At 34.7% G+C, this 17,113-nt stretch overlaps 1 protein-coding gene across 9 annotated transcripts in view; it reads right to left on the minus strand.

Annotated features, from left to right (window-relative positions):
• Positions 1 to 9,610: 9,610 nt before the first annotated feature.
• Positions 9,611 to 17,113, minus strand: part of UBR3 (ubiquitin protein ligase E3 component n-recognin 3) — a 188,360-nt gene continuing 180,857 nt past the window's right edge. For all 9 annotated transcript variants that reach the window (XM_016165386.2, XM_016165376.2, XM_016165377.2 and 6 more), the window contains 3 exons: positions 12,994 to 13,203; positions 12,295 to 12,434; positions 9,611 to 12,003 (listed from right to left, as the gene is read on the minus strand). In XM_016165386.2, coding sequence (XP_016020872.1) covers positions 11,886 to 12,003; positions 12,295 to 12,434; positions 12,994 to 13,203 — 468 coding nt within the window. In that variant the 3' untranslated portion in view covers positions 9,611 to 11,885. The remainder of the gene's footprint in view (positions 12,004 to 12,294; positions 12,435 to 12,993; positions 13,204 to 17,113) is intronic.

Raw genomic sequence — 17,113 nt, forward strand, 5'->3', positions numbered from 1 at the left:
TGGCAAAGGACATAGACATACAAGCCCAGAAAGTGCAGAGTCCCAAACAAGATGAACCCAAAGAGGCACACACCAAGACACATCACAATTAAAACACCAAAGGTTAAAAACAAATAATCTTAAAAGCAGTAAGAGAAAAGCTGTTAGTTTCCTACAAGGTAGCTCCCATATGACTGTCAGGTAATTTCTCCCATATGACTGTCAGGTAAGCCAGAGAGGATTAACAGGAAATATTCAAGGTGTTGAAAAGCAAGAACCTACTACCAAGATTACTCTACCCAGCAAAGTTATCGTTTAGAATTGAAGGACAAATAAGAGAGCTTCCCAAACAAGAAGAAACTAAAGGAGTTTATTACCACCAAACCAACATTACAAAAAATGTTTTAAAGGGACTTCTTTAATAAGAAGAAAAATAATTTAAAAATATGAATAATAAAATGGCAATAACTACATATCGACAATTACTTTAAATGTAAATGGATTAAAAGCGCCAATCAAAAGACATAATGTAGCTAAATGGATAAGAAAAACAAGCCCCTTACATATGCCGCCTACGAGAGACACTTCAGATCAAAACACACACACATACTAAACGTAAAGGGACAGAAAAAGATATTTCGTGAAAATGGAAACAAACAAAAACAAAAAAAACTGGAATAGCAATACTAATATTAGACAAAATCAACTTTAAAACAAAGGCTATAACAAGAGACAAACAAGGACCCAGTAATCCCACTTCTGGGTATTTATCCAAAGAAACTGAAAACACTATTTCAAAGGGACATATGTTCATTACAGCAGTATTTACAATAGCCGAGATATGGAGACAACCTGGATGTTCATCAATGGATAAGTGGATAAAAAAGAGGTGCTACATATATACAATGGAATGTTACTCAGCCTTAAAACAATAAAATCTTGCCATCTGCCACATGGAAGGACCTAGAGGGTATTGTGCTGAGTGGAATAAGTCAGACAGAAAAAGACAAATGTCATCTGTGGAATCTAGAGAACAATATAAGCAAACAAAAAACAGTAACAAGCTTGTAGATAGAGAATATTTTGATGGTTGTCAGATTGGGGGTGGGGGGAATGGGTGACTGGAGGAAAGGATTAAGAGGTACAAATTGTTAGTTACAAAATGCTCATGGAGATGTAGAGTGTAGCATGGGGAATATAGTCGGTAGTATTGTAATAACATGTGGTGTCAGATGGGTACTGGATTTATCGGGATGATCACTTCATAAGTTATATACATGTCTAATCACTGCGTTGTGCACCTAAAACTGATATAATATTGTATGTCAACTATAATTGAAAAAATATGTATAAATTAAAGAAGATAATGAAAGTAATTTGAGATTTAAAAAATGATGGGAAATGCTTAATGATATGTTTAATAGGAGACCCACCTGCTAGCTACCATGTAATCTAGAGTTTGTCTTGTTTATTTTCCTCTATAAAACTAATCAGTAACATGAAGAACAAACTAGGAGAAAAGCCATATAAGAACCAAGAATATAATTTCCCCAATAGATTTAAAAGAGCCTTACTGTTTATATCATCTTATAGAGAAATAAAACTATGTGTGAATTTTATTATCAGAGCTACTGTATGATAATATTATAGAGGAAAATGATAGGTTTTTGCTTTATACGTAATTAATAATGGAAAATTACGGAGAAAGTAATTTCCTTGAAGCAACTGTTACTTTAAATAATCAAGAACACTTAGGAGAATTTGGTTGACTATATAACATCCATTGCATGCAAGTAACCAATCTGGTAGATCTGGGTTTCCAAGGTGATAGAATCATCTCTACGTAATCATTCATCATGGATATCTCCTTTGGAAAAATGGAAGTGAAGGGCATTGAGCCAAAGAAATGTAAAGGTCACTAAGAAAATAAAAGCTTAAGGAAAAAAAGCCCAAATGTCGTAAAAGATAAGAGAAGCCTGAAGGTAAATTACATAATAATAATACTTTAAAAGTATCCATACGGCATAACTAATTAGGATAACTTAGAAAATTTACTGGCAAATGGATGGCAAAAGAAATATAATCTATTTTTTAAAGGAAACAAATTAGTGTGTATGAGTCAATATAAACAATGAAATAATATTGAAATTAAATATTTGACCCCAGATAGAAATTCTCAGACATCCTAAGCCAAAAAAATTTAATTTTATTTCATCCAAATTTTCTCATTGACTTTTATTACTTGTATATATATTTTATCTACAACTGTCATAATCCATTTAGATAAAATATTTTACTTAACTTGGACAATTGCTCCTTTAAATCTAATGTATAATCTCTGGAAATTCCACTTGAATGATGATTTTTCCTTAGAACACTTCAAAAACAGATTCATAAGTGATATTGTATACATTTAAGAATTCATATTTATTAAAAACCCATCCAGAGGAAAGATGTCAATTTGAGTGAAAATTCCTCATTACTAGAAAAACATAAAATGTAAATATGTAATAAGGGAAAGGGGATGCAATAAACACAATAAACACGTCCATTTAGAACATGGAAAATTTTTTAAATGCAGTAGCTACTGATCTATAGCAAGTTTGAAATCTAGCTGGGAAGATATTTTGAAGACTCTCTGCCTTCTGGGTGTGTAACATTTCCTGATTTGGGTCCAGATCTGCTCCTTCGGGTGAGCTCCCTTGTCCACGGTTCTCTGTGGCCTTTGGTTCTATGCTGCGGGAGTATGCTCCCTTGCCATTACACATCCAAAGTGGGCACTGGAGGATATGCTTCCTTGGGAGATGCATAGCTCTCTAACAACTTACTTTTTTCCCATGTATGGTTGGCAGTACAGTCATTTTAAGTCCTAAAGAGTCATAGACTTAATATCCAGATTCATGGTTTCTTTAACAATACAACTCTTAAAAAATAGAGTAGGCCTTTTATCTATTGGCGTCTGGTCAGTTCATGTTCCAAAAAACTATATCAACAATTTTCTAGACATTCTTCTTATATTTGCTCTATTCATTGCTTTCTAATTTCCATGACTCTCTTCCCACTTCTTTGCAGGTAAATTGAGCTTATCAGTGCGAGAGCCACATCTTTAGTCTCTTTTCCCTAAATCATTCTGTCCAACTGAATTGATGTACTGGATGCTATACCCTTAAGTTTATTGAGACAAGTACTTTCACAAAGCCTTTTCAAAGCTTTTAACGATGGTGTCAAGACCATAATCTCATTTAATCTTTGCCACAAGTCTGAATTTACTCTTTGTTAATCAAAACTTTTTCAGTTTTATATAGTAGTGGTTGTGGTTGAAAGTAGTTGTGTTTCCCGACTCTTCAATCCCCCAAATTTCTGGACTGTATTTTCTATTCTTGGTGCAAAATGATCAGTTCTTTTCTGAGCTTCTCTCTCTTTCGAAATTCCTCGTGTATTGTAGCTAACAGCAGGCAACACATTCTGTTTTCCAATCCTTTCCTCTATAGTCACAAATTCATTAGGTGTGTTACCCGTCTTAACTATTGCAGACAACAGCTTAACAAATACTTTGCCCCTGGATGACATTAATCTCCCTTTCATCCTTTATCAGCTTTCTTGCTGCCTACCATCAACTCCTAAACAACGGACACATATTTTACTGGGTTTTATTGTTGTTGTTCTTGTTGTTATTGTTACAAAATATCCCAACCCTCATAATTTCTCTATCAGTAAGGATAATCTAGGTCAGCAGTCCTCAACCTTTTTGGCACCAGGAACCAGTGATCCTATGAGAATCTAATGCCTGAGGATTTGAGGTGGAGCTGAAGCTGGATAGCAGCTGCAAATACAGGAGAAGCTTCACTAGCTCACCCGCCACTCGCCTCCTGCTGTGTGGCCCCGGGTTGGGGGACGGAAGGGGGAGGGGAGGGTTGGGGGATCCCTGGTGTAGAGAACCCGTGATTGAGAGTTGTTTTCAACACTTGTTCTTTTTCTACTTTCTTCTCGTTTCAGACGTTACTATTGAGAAATCAGAAGTCTTTTAAAGATAATTGTGTTTCCATTGAGAAGCTTTTAAGATTTTTTTCTTTTTTCACTATGTGTCTAGATATGGATTCCTTTCTATTTATCCCACTTGGAATCTATTGAACTCCTTTATGGCCCAATGTCTTTCACCACTTATGGGAAATTCTCAGCTATTACCTCTTTCAGTGTTCTCTCTGCCACATTCTCTCTCCCCTCTCTTCCTGGAACTCCAATTACAAGTGTTTCACATTCTCACCATGTCCTCTATGTCTTCTACCTCTCTTACTCATTTTCCACCTTTTAGTCTCTCTGATTTATAATGCAGTTTACCAAGTTTTTCTTTAGCTGTATCTCGGCTGATATTAAACAAATCCATTGAGTTCTTAATTTTGGTTTTTCAAATTAAAAAAAGCAGTTTTAATATTAATATCTGGAGTCCCTGTTGTTTTTATTTTTTTCTATTGATTCTGATTTATGTGTATTTTCAACGTGCTCCTTCAGTTTATTTTTAAGGTTTTCAGAAATAATTTTAGAATTTGAATGATCATCCTCCAGAGAGGGTCTTTCTTTCGGCGAGTCACTGGAAAGCTTTAGCAGTCCATGACCAAGACTAGAATTTTTTCTAGAGCTGGAGTACAATTACTACCTCCTTCCATCAGCTTTTTTGATGGTTTCCCCAGTAGACTTGTGGTTGAAGTCAGACTTATAGATTTTCTCAAGAAAGGTTTATTTGCATGCTTAAAAGTGTTTTTTTCTATGGTCTTGATTCTTGAAAGGCTAGCTTGACCTTAAACAAAATCATTAGGTTACACTTTCTTCCCGTAAGGTTTTTTGAAAGTTTCGCTTTGCATTTTGCCTTGCTTTGCACGTGGTTTGTAAAAAGTTCTGCTTTGCATTTTGCCTTACTTTGCGTGTTGTGAAGTTCGATACCGATCTAATTCTCTTGCCCTTTTCAATTATCGTATCTTATTTTGTCTGTAGGTCCTGAGAGCTTTTATCTTTATAGTCTAATATTGTTTCTAGGGTATGTTTTGAAGTCGACTGTTAAAGAGTCAATTTTTCTGCTATTCTGAGGGTTTTCAATATGAACTAGTTTTCTTTTGAGAAAAGTTTTCTTAGATTACGTCTTTTTAAAAACTTTTCATTTCGAAATTTTAGATTTACAGGAGGGTTGCATGAATAGTGCAGAGTCCCTATGTATTCCTTACTGTGCTTCCCCTAATGTTAACAACCATAGCAAAATTATCAAAATCAGAAATTAACATTTACTATTAACTAAATTCCAGACCTTATCTGAATTTCACCAGTTTTCTCACTACTATCCAAGATTCCTCATTGCATTTAGTTATTTCTCCTTAGACTCCTCCTGTCTGTAGCAATTCTTCAGGTTTTCCTCATTTTTTACCTCAACACTTTTTTGAAGAGTCCTGGTAAGTTCTTTCGCAGAATGTCCTGCAAGTGGTTTTGTCTGTTTTCACATGATTAGCATGAAGTTATGTATTTTTTGCAGTTTTATTATAGGAATGTACATTTCTCAGTTAACCATGTTAAGGATTATGCTTAATATGGAGTGCATATGCTTTATTATTGGTGATATTCACTTTTATCACTCGGTTAAAGTGGTGTCTACCAGGTTTCTCTACTGTAAAGTTACTATCTTTCCCTTTGTAGTTAATAAATATCTTGGGGGACATCCTCTGAGATGATGGAAATACTATTCAACTTTTGCCTGCTCATTTCAATTTTTTTCTTCAATAAGATGGTCCCCTCAATGATCTCCACCTCCTCCTGGTCCTTATACTCTTGTATAAACCCCAGCCACATCGTACCAGGGTTGGTACGTGTGGCACAGTGATCAGATGCCACTTCTAAGATTAGGTTATAAAAGAAACAGGGGCTTTCATCTTAGGCATGTTTTTGTGTGTGTTTTTGTGTCTCTCCCTCTCCTGGATCACTTGGCTCTGGGGAAAATCAGCTGCTACACCTGTGGAGAGGGCCACATGACAAGAAACTTAAGTTTCTAGCCAATAGCCACATGAGTGAGGTTGGAAGCTGACCCTCCAGCCCTGGTCAAGCCTCAGATGATTGCTGCCCTGGCTATCATCCTCTTTGAAGCCTCGAAAGAGACTGAGCCAGAATCACTCAGCTAAGTTACTCCTGGATTCCTGGTCTACAGAAACTGCAGTGTAATATGTACTATTTTGTTACATTCGTCTTAGGGTAATTTGTTACAGTCTGAATCACTTAACTTGCCATTACTAGATCTTATATGTCTATAGATGCTTTTGCATTACAATGGCAGAGTTGAGTAGTTGTCACAGAAACCACCTAGCCCTTTATAGAAAATGTTTGCTGACCCTCGCTCTAAACTAAGGCTATAATGATCACTTTAATATTGCGATGTGATCATCACTGCCTGACTTAACCTTTTACAATGACTTCCTGTTGCCCTTGGGATAAAGATCAAAATCCATAGCATTGCTCAAGAGGTCATGATCTGATCTGTGCTATCTTTCTGCATCACATCCTATCACACATCCCACTCCATGCTTTCGATAATTCAACCGTATTGTTTCGAACATCTTTTAGGTTTTTTTTTAATTTTATTGGAGTAACATTGGTTAATAACATAATTCTCAGGTGTACAGTGTTATAAGGCAACCTCTATGTACTCTATTGCATGCTCCCTACCCGAAGTCTAGTTTTCTTCCATCACCATGTATTTGACCCTCTTTGCCCACTTTGTCCTCCCTCCACCCTTTCCTCTCTGGTAAGCCCTATTCTATGAGTTTTGTTTTTGTTTATTGGTAGTTTACTTTTTGTTTTATATTCCACCTGAGTGAAATCATATGGTTTTTGTCCTTTCCCCTCTGACCTATTTCACTTAGCAAAATGCTTTCAAGCTCCAGTTTCTTGAGTGTACCCTGCCCACACTTATTTCAGAGCGTATGAGCTATATACCCTTTAGAATGCCTTCCCTTATTCTCTCCTTCACCTAGCTCACTTCTACCATCTCTTCAGGTCTCACCGTAAACATTACTTCTACCACGCAGCCTTCTGTGAACTCTCCAAACTAAATGAGTCTATTGGTTCCCATAACCCTCTGCCTAACTTGCTGATACCTTCCATTTAGTTGTAATTACATACTTAGTATTGTTTTCCTTTAGACTGTAAAAGACACTAACCCTTTCTGTCTTGTTCAATGCGGTATCCCCAGCATTCAGCTTAATTTCTTGCACGTAGTAAGCATATAATAAATATTCCTTGCTCTCCCTTACCCTACTGAATTATCAACTCTCTTCTAATATTGTCCACTTCTTTCTGTCTCTACAACTTCCCTAGCTGAGTCAACTATTATGTCATGTCTGGATTCTTTCAGCAGATACCTAGCAGATGTTCTCAATCTGGATATTTCTCCACAGTGCAGCTGGATAGACTTTTCTAAGATTCAAGTCTTATAGCTTCCCACTCCTCTCTAAACAGTCTAAAACCCTTAGGTGGCTTGCAAAACCCTCTGTAATTGGTATTTTACTTCTCTCTCAAAAGCACCTATGTTAGAGTCAGAATGATTCTCTCAGGTCTTTAGAAGTTCTCTCTCAACTCTGAATCTTGCAAATGGCATTCACTTCACCTGCCAGAAACATTATTTCCCATACTCCTTTCACGAAGGTATATCCTACACAGTATTTCGGAATCATTTTAGACATCTCTACCCCCTAAAAACTTCTTTATACTCCTCAAGTCTGGTTTAGAGATCCTCGCTACAGTACCCTATATTCTTCCCAACACCCTGCAAACACACATACATCATTTGTAGCCTTAATCACACAAAAAGCTGTGAGAAAAGGGGCTTCTTTTCCATTGTATTTCCAAAATTTAACAATGCCTGGTGCTTAGGAGCCCAATAAACATTTACTGAATAAATGAATTTAAATGCTTCAACACTAAAGCAATTTTTCATAATTTTGAAAGAAAATTTTGAAAGTTCACATTAAATCTGATCATTAAATCTGTGACTTCCAATCCTATACCCCTCAACTCATCTAGCATGGACCCCACACTCATTTCAAACAACATCGCTAAATCTCTTACTGCCTTACATTGTACCTATCTCCCAAATCCCCAAATCATGATTTTCAGGTTTCTATCCTTCAGGTTCAAGACTGCTGATCTCAGGGCCTTCATAAAGTTAGAGAATCTTTCGAATTGGATTTATTAAAATGTATGGCTTCTAATCCTCTTGGGCTCTCTATATGATTTCTGTGGTGCTTCTCCTTATTTCTAGCCTATTCTCTCCTAGCGCACATCTAAACTTTTATGTCTTACCTCAAGCCCCCAGAATGTAGTAGGCCTGCTTACTTTCAACAGATGATCCTGCTTCTTTGTCACTGAGATAAGAGGAAATCAGATACAAACTTTCTTTGCTCAAAACTTTCCTGTTTTCCCTTTTCCCTCCCCTCAAGCTGAAGCATTTATCCATGCTCTTGAACTTATTTCTTCTGGCCTGTTCTTGGGCTCTGCCAAAACAAATCGGGCATTTAACTCACATAAAGGCAGCTGTACTTAAGGTCTCATTCATTATGCCTTTTTCAGGTGCTATAGCAGCAAGAGTTACATTTGCTCCACTGGCTAGTTGATTATTGTACAGTAAGAATGGTATAGCTCTTCCATACTTGATATGCTTCATTGTCAAGGTAGCTTGGAGTATCATAAATAGAGAACTAATCATGTTGCTATCCTTCTGTCCACTCCAGCCCATCCCTGATAAACTAAGCAGAGCTGGATATCATCCAGCCAGATCATAAATTTAAAGGAAAGAACTATGTGCTGTGAATATGACTGAGACAGTAACAATTCTTCTGCTCTCCCACTATCAAGTGTCAGGCATAACCACCGGTAAATGTATCTTGTCTTGGTGACTTGATTCCAGAGGTTATAACCATGTTGCATTGTTTTGGCTTTTGTTATTGTTGTTCAGCATGACCTCAAATACAAGCCCACAACAGGAAATTGTAAGTTAGCAATTATGATCTTGGAAATGGTACAAAGACTCTTGGACTACATCTCTTCTCATACTACTGTCACCTCCAAGCCTTCAGTGCTTTTAAGGCAGCATCTTTTCTAAGTCACAGAAATCAATAAATATCAACAATCAATAAATATCAAAAAAGCAGAAAGATGGTTTATAGATCCCTGATAACTGGCTGGTGAGCTACAGGACAGACGGGCAGGGGTGAGGACTTTCAACTCAAACAAGACCACTGGCCATTGAAAATAAACATAAATTATCATAAAGGACATTGGATGTCTGATGTCTAGCTGGGAATTTTCAGAGAGCAGCAAGGACCATAACAGTGTTCCATGGATCTATACACCTGTTTTCCTCTCCCTACCTTCCAAACATACATACTGAGCCAAACTTTGCATTAATTATGAGACAAGGATAGAAGAAACAGTATCTAGCTCTGAAAATAAAAAGGAAGAGGAAGAGCAAAGCTTTTATACTTAACTCCACCTTAAAGCAACTATTAGTCATGTTATGCTTTCATCTTTTCAGTTATGCTCACTTATACACTGTATTGTCAATATCTTTGAAAAAAAGAAAACATGTAAGCATTAAACATTTTAAGGACCTTTCACAAACCAAATGACAGGTTTTTATTAACATATCTTACAATGTTGATTATTCCTAGTTTTATAATTTCTGCTTAATTATAAAGATTGATTTAGCTTCTACAGTAATGTACTGTATTTAAATGATCATTCATACAAGATATCACACCAGTACATTTTTTGAATATTATACACACATCACTCTAACTTGGACCTGTTATTTTTAAAAGTGGGTTTATAAATGGGACTTATAAAAGTTAAGAGGGGAGAAATTAAAGTTCTAGTTTAGCAGCATGCATGTATGTATTCAAGTACAATTTTCAACCAAGTGCTTTTTTAAAATTTCCTGGTGACTAATTCACCAATATCAAAATAAACACTATCAAACCCAAATTTTAATGTTAAGGCTAATATTTTCACTTCACATCCATATGCACAACCATAAAACATTCCATTTTAAATATGTAGTAATCAAAGTCTGAATACATTATACCATGTATATATAGCATCAGAGTTTCAAACTGTAGAATTATTCAAGTTCGTGAATTCTGAAACAGTATTTACTAGAGATGTAAATTAGCATTTTGCTCTTCAACCACACTTACAAATGGTCTGGTATTCATAATGACTGATGCAAAAGATATGACAGGCTGAACTTATGATACATTATTTTTAAAAGTAGCAATGTGTTGGAAAGGATAGCTATTTAGTCAAACAGAATCATTCTAGTCTTTCAGAAAGTTATCTTAATGTTTTGGAAATGTATATAAAAATAGCAAGCTATTTCCATGTGTTTTGCTGTAGAGTTATAATTTTTTGACTTTTTGAACACATTTGAATATGTACTGTTTGTTCTGCTCTATTTTAATGCAAGGTCATCATTTAATGCCATTTGCATATTCTGTAATGTCGCATCTTTCAATAATTTTTAGAATGTAGATATTTTATTTTCATATTTATAATTAGATGTTTTTTGTTTATTTTTACATGTAAAAATGTAATTTTACATAACAAGCCATGGAAGTCCAAAATACCAGGAATTGCTTGATAGCACTATGTACGAAATAATCATCAAATTATTTGGAAGAAAAATCTTGGTAGCAATATATAACATGCTTTTCTGTAATCTTTCCCTACTGAGTGGGTTTTAGCTCAATCATTCCCATTCTTCCTGATTTAAAAACCCTACAAACATAAATTGCTTTTCACAGCAGCTTCTAAGAAGAATGCAGATGCATGGCTCATTCGTTAGGGTCATCACCACTGAGCCATCCTCCCCCGCTTTAGGAAACTAAGCAGAAATTGCAGTGATTACATCACACAAATATATTATAGATGAACCTCTTGAGCTGATAGGAAAGTTCCAAAATTATGCTTCATTTGTGGGGAAGTCTGAGCATTTTCAAACCAGTCATTTAAACAAAAACTTGGTTGGTAATAAAAGGTAGACATGCGCAGAATCAAAATATGCCACGTGTATGCTCTTAAAACTTTTGATTTTATAGTAAAATCTATTTGTTACTACTTCTAGTAATTCATCCAACTGAAATGGAAAATTCTGATTTTTAAGGACTCCCCCAACCACACATGTCTCCCAAAATGTACTGTATCATATTAATAGCAGCTATCTACTTATTTTACAACTATTTCAATTATTTACCTGGGGAGAATATTTATGAAATTCCTGAGAATGAATTAAGTTTTCAGCAAAGCCTTAAACTTTTAACAGATTCCTCACAATAAGAAAAAATTTTAAAGTTCTACTATTAGACCAACTTTTACTATACAATATTTCACATAAATCATGTTTTACATTTTTTTCTAATTACATACAGCAAATATCTCAAATCAACACAAGAACGGAGGAGGGAAAAGGTACATTATGTTTAGCAGATGCAAATTAAAACACACAGATATAAAGAAACAGTAAAACTTTAAATAAATCACACCCACTCTAAGTATTGAACAACTGATATGGATTGCTGGGAGAATCAGTTTTAAATAATTTTGTCAAGTTGTGCTTATTAATTAAAGATTTTTTTTTAAAAAAAAAAAGATGACTAAAGAATGATTTAACTTTTTACTTGTTACGATCTCCAGATACTTTTAAAAAAAATTTTATACCATTAATGTGATTACCAAGCACCTAATTTTGGAAAGACTTTATAATGTGTATTTTCTTTTTTTCCTTCAGCAAAAGCGTTAATCTCCCAAATTAAGTTAAAGCTTATTATTGATAAATTCTTAATGAAAATGATGATATAATGCAATGCTGAGGTGGTGAGTCACAGCCCATTGTAATGTGGACCCCATCTTTTATTGATGTGATCAAAAGTATGAGAAATCCATTGTTGTTCAAGAACTTTGTATCTTTCCTTACAGATGTAGAGAGGCTTGCCTCGCCTAGAATAAAAAGAGGGAAAAAGTATTAAAAGTAATAAAATACAATGAAGATTTCACATTTTTAAAAAATAAATTCTTCAAGGCAAAAATTTTACATAGTAATTTGGTTTATTTCATGTTCCCTTATCATGTTGATGAGGAAAATATCTCAAAAACTAGAAATAGCTCTAATGACTCAGGATTACTTAATATAAAAATTAACAAGTATTATTATTTCAATGCCAGAAATGGCACATTGCTCTCACTGACCAAACTTCATAAAACACCCAGATACATGTATGCACATCTAACCTAAGATCCCGGTCTTCCTCTCCATGGGCGTCCAAATACACAGAACCCCAGAGGCAGAAGCGGTGGCCTCGAATGATGATAATCACCGATGCGTTGATCAAAAGGAAAATCCCTGTTCCAGCTCCACAGTTCTGAGAATGCTAAAACATTAAAAATATATCAATTAACTGCACAATCACATGGACTTTATCAGATCAAGAATCCCTTATGTAAATCTCTTCTATGTAAAACAAATATTTTTAAAAATTTTAATAAGATTTCATCTAAGTTAAATTTACAATCTTATTTCTAACACTTTATTACTAATACATTAAGAGGAATCTGGATAAAGATTATCTAAAGATGTATTTAAAAGCCGACCTAATAGCATATACAACTATTTCATAGCACCAGCATTTAAAAAAGTATGTTTCATTAAAGGGCAGTGGGAGTAAGGAGAGGAAGTAAATTAGACTTATAAAAGGTTTTATTTAAAGTCTCAGGTGTTTTTCTTTTTCTTTTTTTTTTAATGCTTCCACTGGATTAAAAAGAAAAACAAAAAAAACTAGAACAAAAAAAGAACAAAATCTTTTTATGTGTTGTTCATTTTATTCAAAGAGTGGTTAAACTTGAAGAGCAGGATTGACCCTATTAACACCACATTTCTACATGATATGAGATCTGAGTATCGTAAATTTTATATTATTTACAATTGCTTACCAACACACATTCACAGTAACTTTGTTGCTTGCAGCAAAGTCCTTTCAGGCATACAAAAGTACCACAAACAAGGCAAACGGCAGGATCTTTAGGAACCTTGGTGCAGACACTACAGGTTTTTCTGTGATAGTACTGGAAAATGGTGTTATAATTCTCAGGCAACTGCAGTAAGTGTGGTAATTTCCATCTTGACTCTTGGATAAGCAAAGCCTAAAGTATTATCCAAAAATAGTCATTAGTCCTATGTATTTAAGTCATTAAGGCAAAATACTTATTCTTTAAAAGGATTTTCTTTAAAGAATGAGAAAACTGTCTGGAAAAATGTGACTTATTTGCTTAATGCAAAATTTCAAATAGTTCACAGTTTTAAAAACCAAGTTTTTACCTTTCTCAGATAAACAAACAATTCATTAGCTTTTTCTTTAAGAAAGGTCACAGTTTTAACTCTTATTTCTATTTCAATACATTATAATCCAGAGTCTCCTTCCTCAAACTAAGATCTTTTGTATCCATAAGTGCTGGGGCTACAACTCTTCATAAATTTTCTGCTTAAGCATGGGGAAAAAATGCCAAATTAGTTCATTTCCCTGCAGGGTACACTTTAATTATTATTTTAAGGTATATAAAAATGCTGGTAATAGCACTAATTTTTTTCTAGATGTTACTCCATTTATACATAAATAAAATATAATATGAATATTATCTTAAAAGGCTGTATGATGGCAGGCAATTCATATGTTGATCATTTCACATTATCTCTAGTTATAACCCATCTGAATCAATGCAGTAATTAAGTAGCTTACTTGGTATTTATCAATAAGTCAATGGATAAAGTGGCCATGGAAGCAGGGATAAGGACAATGTGGGCTTACAATATGTATTTCTGAGTCAGTGCCCAAAAGACTGCATATTCTTTTATGGACTGACTATATTGGATTTCTTCCATCAGTGGAACAGAAATTTGTCCTCACTGAACTTGATACTTATCTAGATTAGGTTGTAAATTCCCCAGTAGTCCACATTATATAGCCTCCAATCAGAAAATTTTCTTCAAAAAGAAAGCTATAGGGCAATAGGTGGATGTCTATGAAATTAACTGAACATGTACTCAATCATCTGAAAAAAATACTGGCTTTTTAAATGATAAGCTACTTTGCTGATGATTTTTATACGGCACCTGCTGGAAGAAAACACCTATAGAATAAGGTACAATAGGCTCCTACAAAATGAAGTATATAGTCTGAACAAGCAACCATTATATAAACAAGTATATATGAGTGATTATTCTCTCACAGTTGGAATGAACAGGTTAGGGAACCAGGGGTGAAAACTGCTTGTGGCATCTCTCATAATTCCACCAAAGAATTCAGTCTTTAATTTCTCTTTCCCTGCTATATTTTAGATTCTTCTGTGGTTTTTAGTACCATCCTGAGGAAGCTATGCACTATATTCCATCAGGAGATATAATATTAGTCCATGAAATTAGAAACTAAATATCCTCTTACCATTCTAGCTAGGTTCCCCACCCCACCGGGAGAAGAAAGGGAATGGCTTACCACATTATCTGGAAGAAATGACCCTGGCTATCAAGAATAATAAAAATATTGTTATACGATTGGTAGCAGTATGTTTGGAACTTAAAGACTCCCTACCTCTACCTCCTCTATGTCCCAAGCTTGAAAGAAAAATTTTAACACGAAACTACTCAGTCTTATGTAAGCAATCACCAGAAACTCAGATCTCTTAGAATAAAGTTTGGGTTACATCCTTAGTCAAACATCCATCTGGTTGAGGTGCTAGTTAAAGAAAGTAAAAGGAGAAAGTTTTATATTTGACTATATGTTAGCTACAGGTTTATGACTAATTGTAAATTTTCTTGCTTGCTGCTGCATATATTTTTGCAGTATTTTTCATTCTCTTTTCCTTTCTCTTTACTATTGAATTCAGGTTGAGTAGGTGCTAAATAAAATTTTCTAGACCATCAAGATATGAGTACAAAAATCACAGAAGGAATAGATATGTCCCAGAGCCTCTGGATTCAGGAAGGCCTGGAGATATAACAATTGGATGTGAGTGACTTCAGGTTGTGTATTTGGGGAAGTGGTGAATGTATGGGAAGGTTACATCACTTTGAACAAAGGAAGAAGTGAAACTCTATGAATGAGAAGGATGTGTATGTGCTGGGCAAGTAGAAGTGAAGGTATTATTAGTCCACTGGTGTTTTTCTTTTCCATTTGTCTAGTGTCCTGTTCTGCCTTCGTATATTAACAGCATTACAAGTTCTTTTGAAAAATAACCTATTTTCCTGCTCTATACAGGTCTCATAGGGTTGCCCCATTACAGGGGTATACATATGGTGCAAATTAGGCCAATCAGATTCTCTCTCCCAGGAATTTAAATTTTGAGCACACGTACATAGGGAAGGAAAGTGTCTGAGGTGGAGTCATTGAGTGGTAACACTTCAGAGAAAACAGACCAGAGGTTTGCAACCAAACTGTTTGCAACTAAAGAATCTTAGTTGAGACAAAACATGAGAGGCACTCATTCAGACTATCTTTCAAGGTTGTTAATGAACTATTTGGCTATATTCATGGTTTATTTTGCGAAGTCTCTCTATTCAAATTTAAAATTCCTAGTAAAGAAGATCTGGTTGACAGAGGATCTGAATCAGGATTAGAGACAGAACAGTAGAGCAGGGACAAGAGTAGGAATGTAGGTCATATGAGGATGCATTCGAAAAGTGGTAAAAATTCTGCCTAAGTAGAAAAACATAAATAAATGTCTACTGTTCTGACTCTAAAACAAATAATTATCAATTTTATAAAAAAATGAAATATTTTAAATGATAAATTCTTATTCTCCATCAATTGCCACACCAATAATCATTCATCTAAAATATAGGCTTGCTCTTATACTATCAAATAAGTTACTTTTTATCCATTTGAGTAAGAAATTATGTCCATTTCTTACTCAAAGGTTTTCAAACATCAAAATATAACTTCACATTCCAGCTATAATCTGTGAATAAACTACTAGACAGGAAAAAAGCATTTTTATACATAATATCCAAGGTTCAATTTTCTTGAACTTCCCTTTCCTTTAAAAAAAAAGGTATAAAATGAGATATTATCTCTTTAAAAACTTCAACAAAAATACAGAAAAGAACAAAAGTACACCTTTATTTATGCTTACCTTGCCTTATTATTCACTTCAAAATTTTAAAAATTTAGTCTTGCCTGACTCAGCCATCTGAAATACTAATTTGTTATTGTCCTTTTGATGTTAAAATTAAAATTCTCATTTCCCCTGAAACTTGACTCCCCTTTCATCAATTCTATTTCTACCAATCCACCTAATTGTTCCACCAATATTTATTAGGTGACTAGTCCACATCAGGCACTTTATAGGAACTAGGGATTCAAGAATAAACAAGAAATAATTTTTGCTTTGTGGAGCCACAGTTGACACAATAAACAAAGTGATACATATGGCGACTTAGGAGAAAGTGGCAAAACTATTCTCATACAGCACAACAGAGGGAAGGGATTAGGACTATAGAAGAAGAAGATGGACTATCAGACAAAGATTTATAGAAGAGGTAACATTTATCTTAGCAAAGCCTAGATTGGTGATTAATACAACAGGAGAAGGGTAAGAAGGTTACTTTAGATAAAAGTAACAGCAATAAGCAATAGCATAAATGTTTGAAAACATATAGTACACTTATAAAGAAATACTCTTATGTGGTTTGAATAAGGCAATGGGCAGAGGAGTAGTACAGAATGAAGTAAAAAGTTAAGTGAGATGGTGAAAATCCTAGAATGTCATGCAAGGAGTCCTTATCTTTCTCCATAGGCAATGGGGCATCATCAAGGGTGTTTAAGCAGGAGCAGGTTCCTATCAGAACTCTCTATACTAGTTACTATTCTTCTAATGATTTAAATGCAAGATCGTAAAGTCACCAAGTCTTACATATTTTTTCAAATGTCTCTTGCATTGGTTGCATTCTGATTTCTACTATTAGAATAGTCCAGATTTTCTTTACCACCTAAATAATCATCTCTGGCTTCCTTCTCTCCTTGCTTCAATTTACCTACTAAAAAGCCACCAGATTACCTCT

Source organism: Rousettus aegyptiacus, unplaced genomic scaffold (assembly GCF_014176215.1).
Source record: "Rousettus aegyptiacus isolate mRouAeg1 unplaced genomic scaffold, mRouAeg1.p scaffold_m13_p_2, whole genome shotgun sequence".
In the NCBI taxonomy this organism is placed as follows: Eukaryota; Metazoa; Chordata; class Mammalia; order Chiroptera; family Pteropodidae; genus Rousettus; species Rousettus aegyptiacus.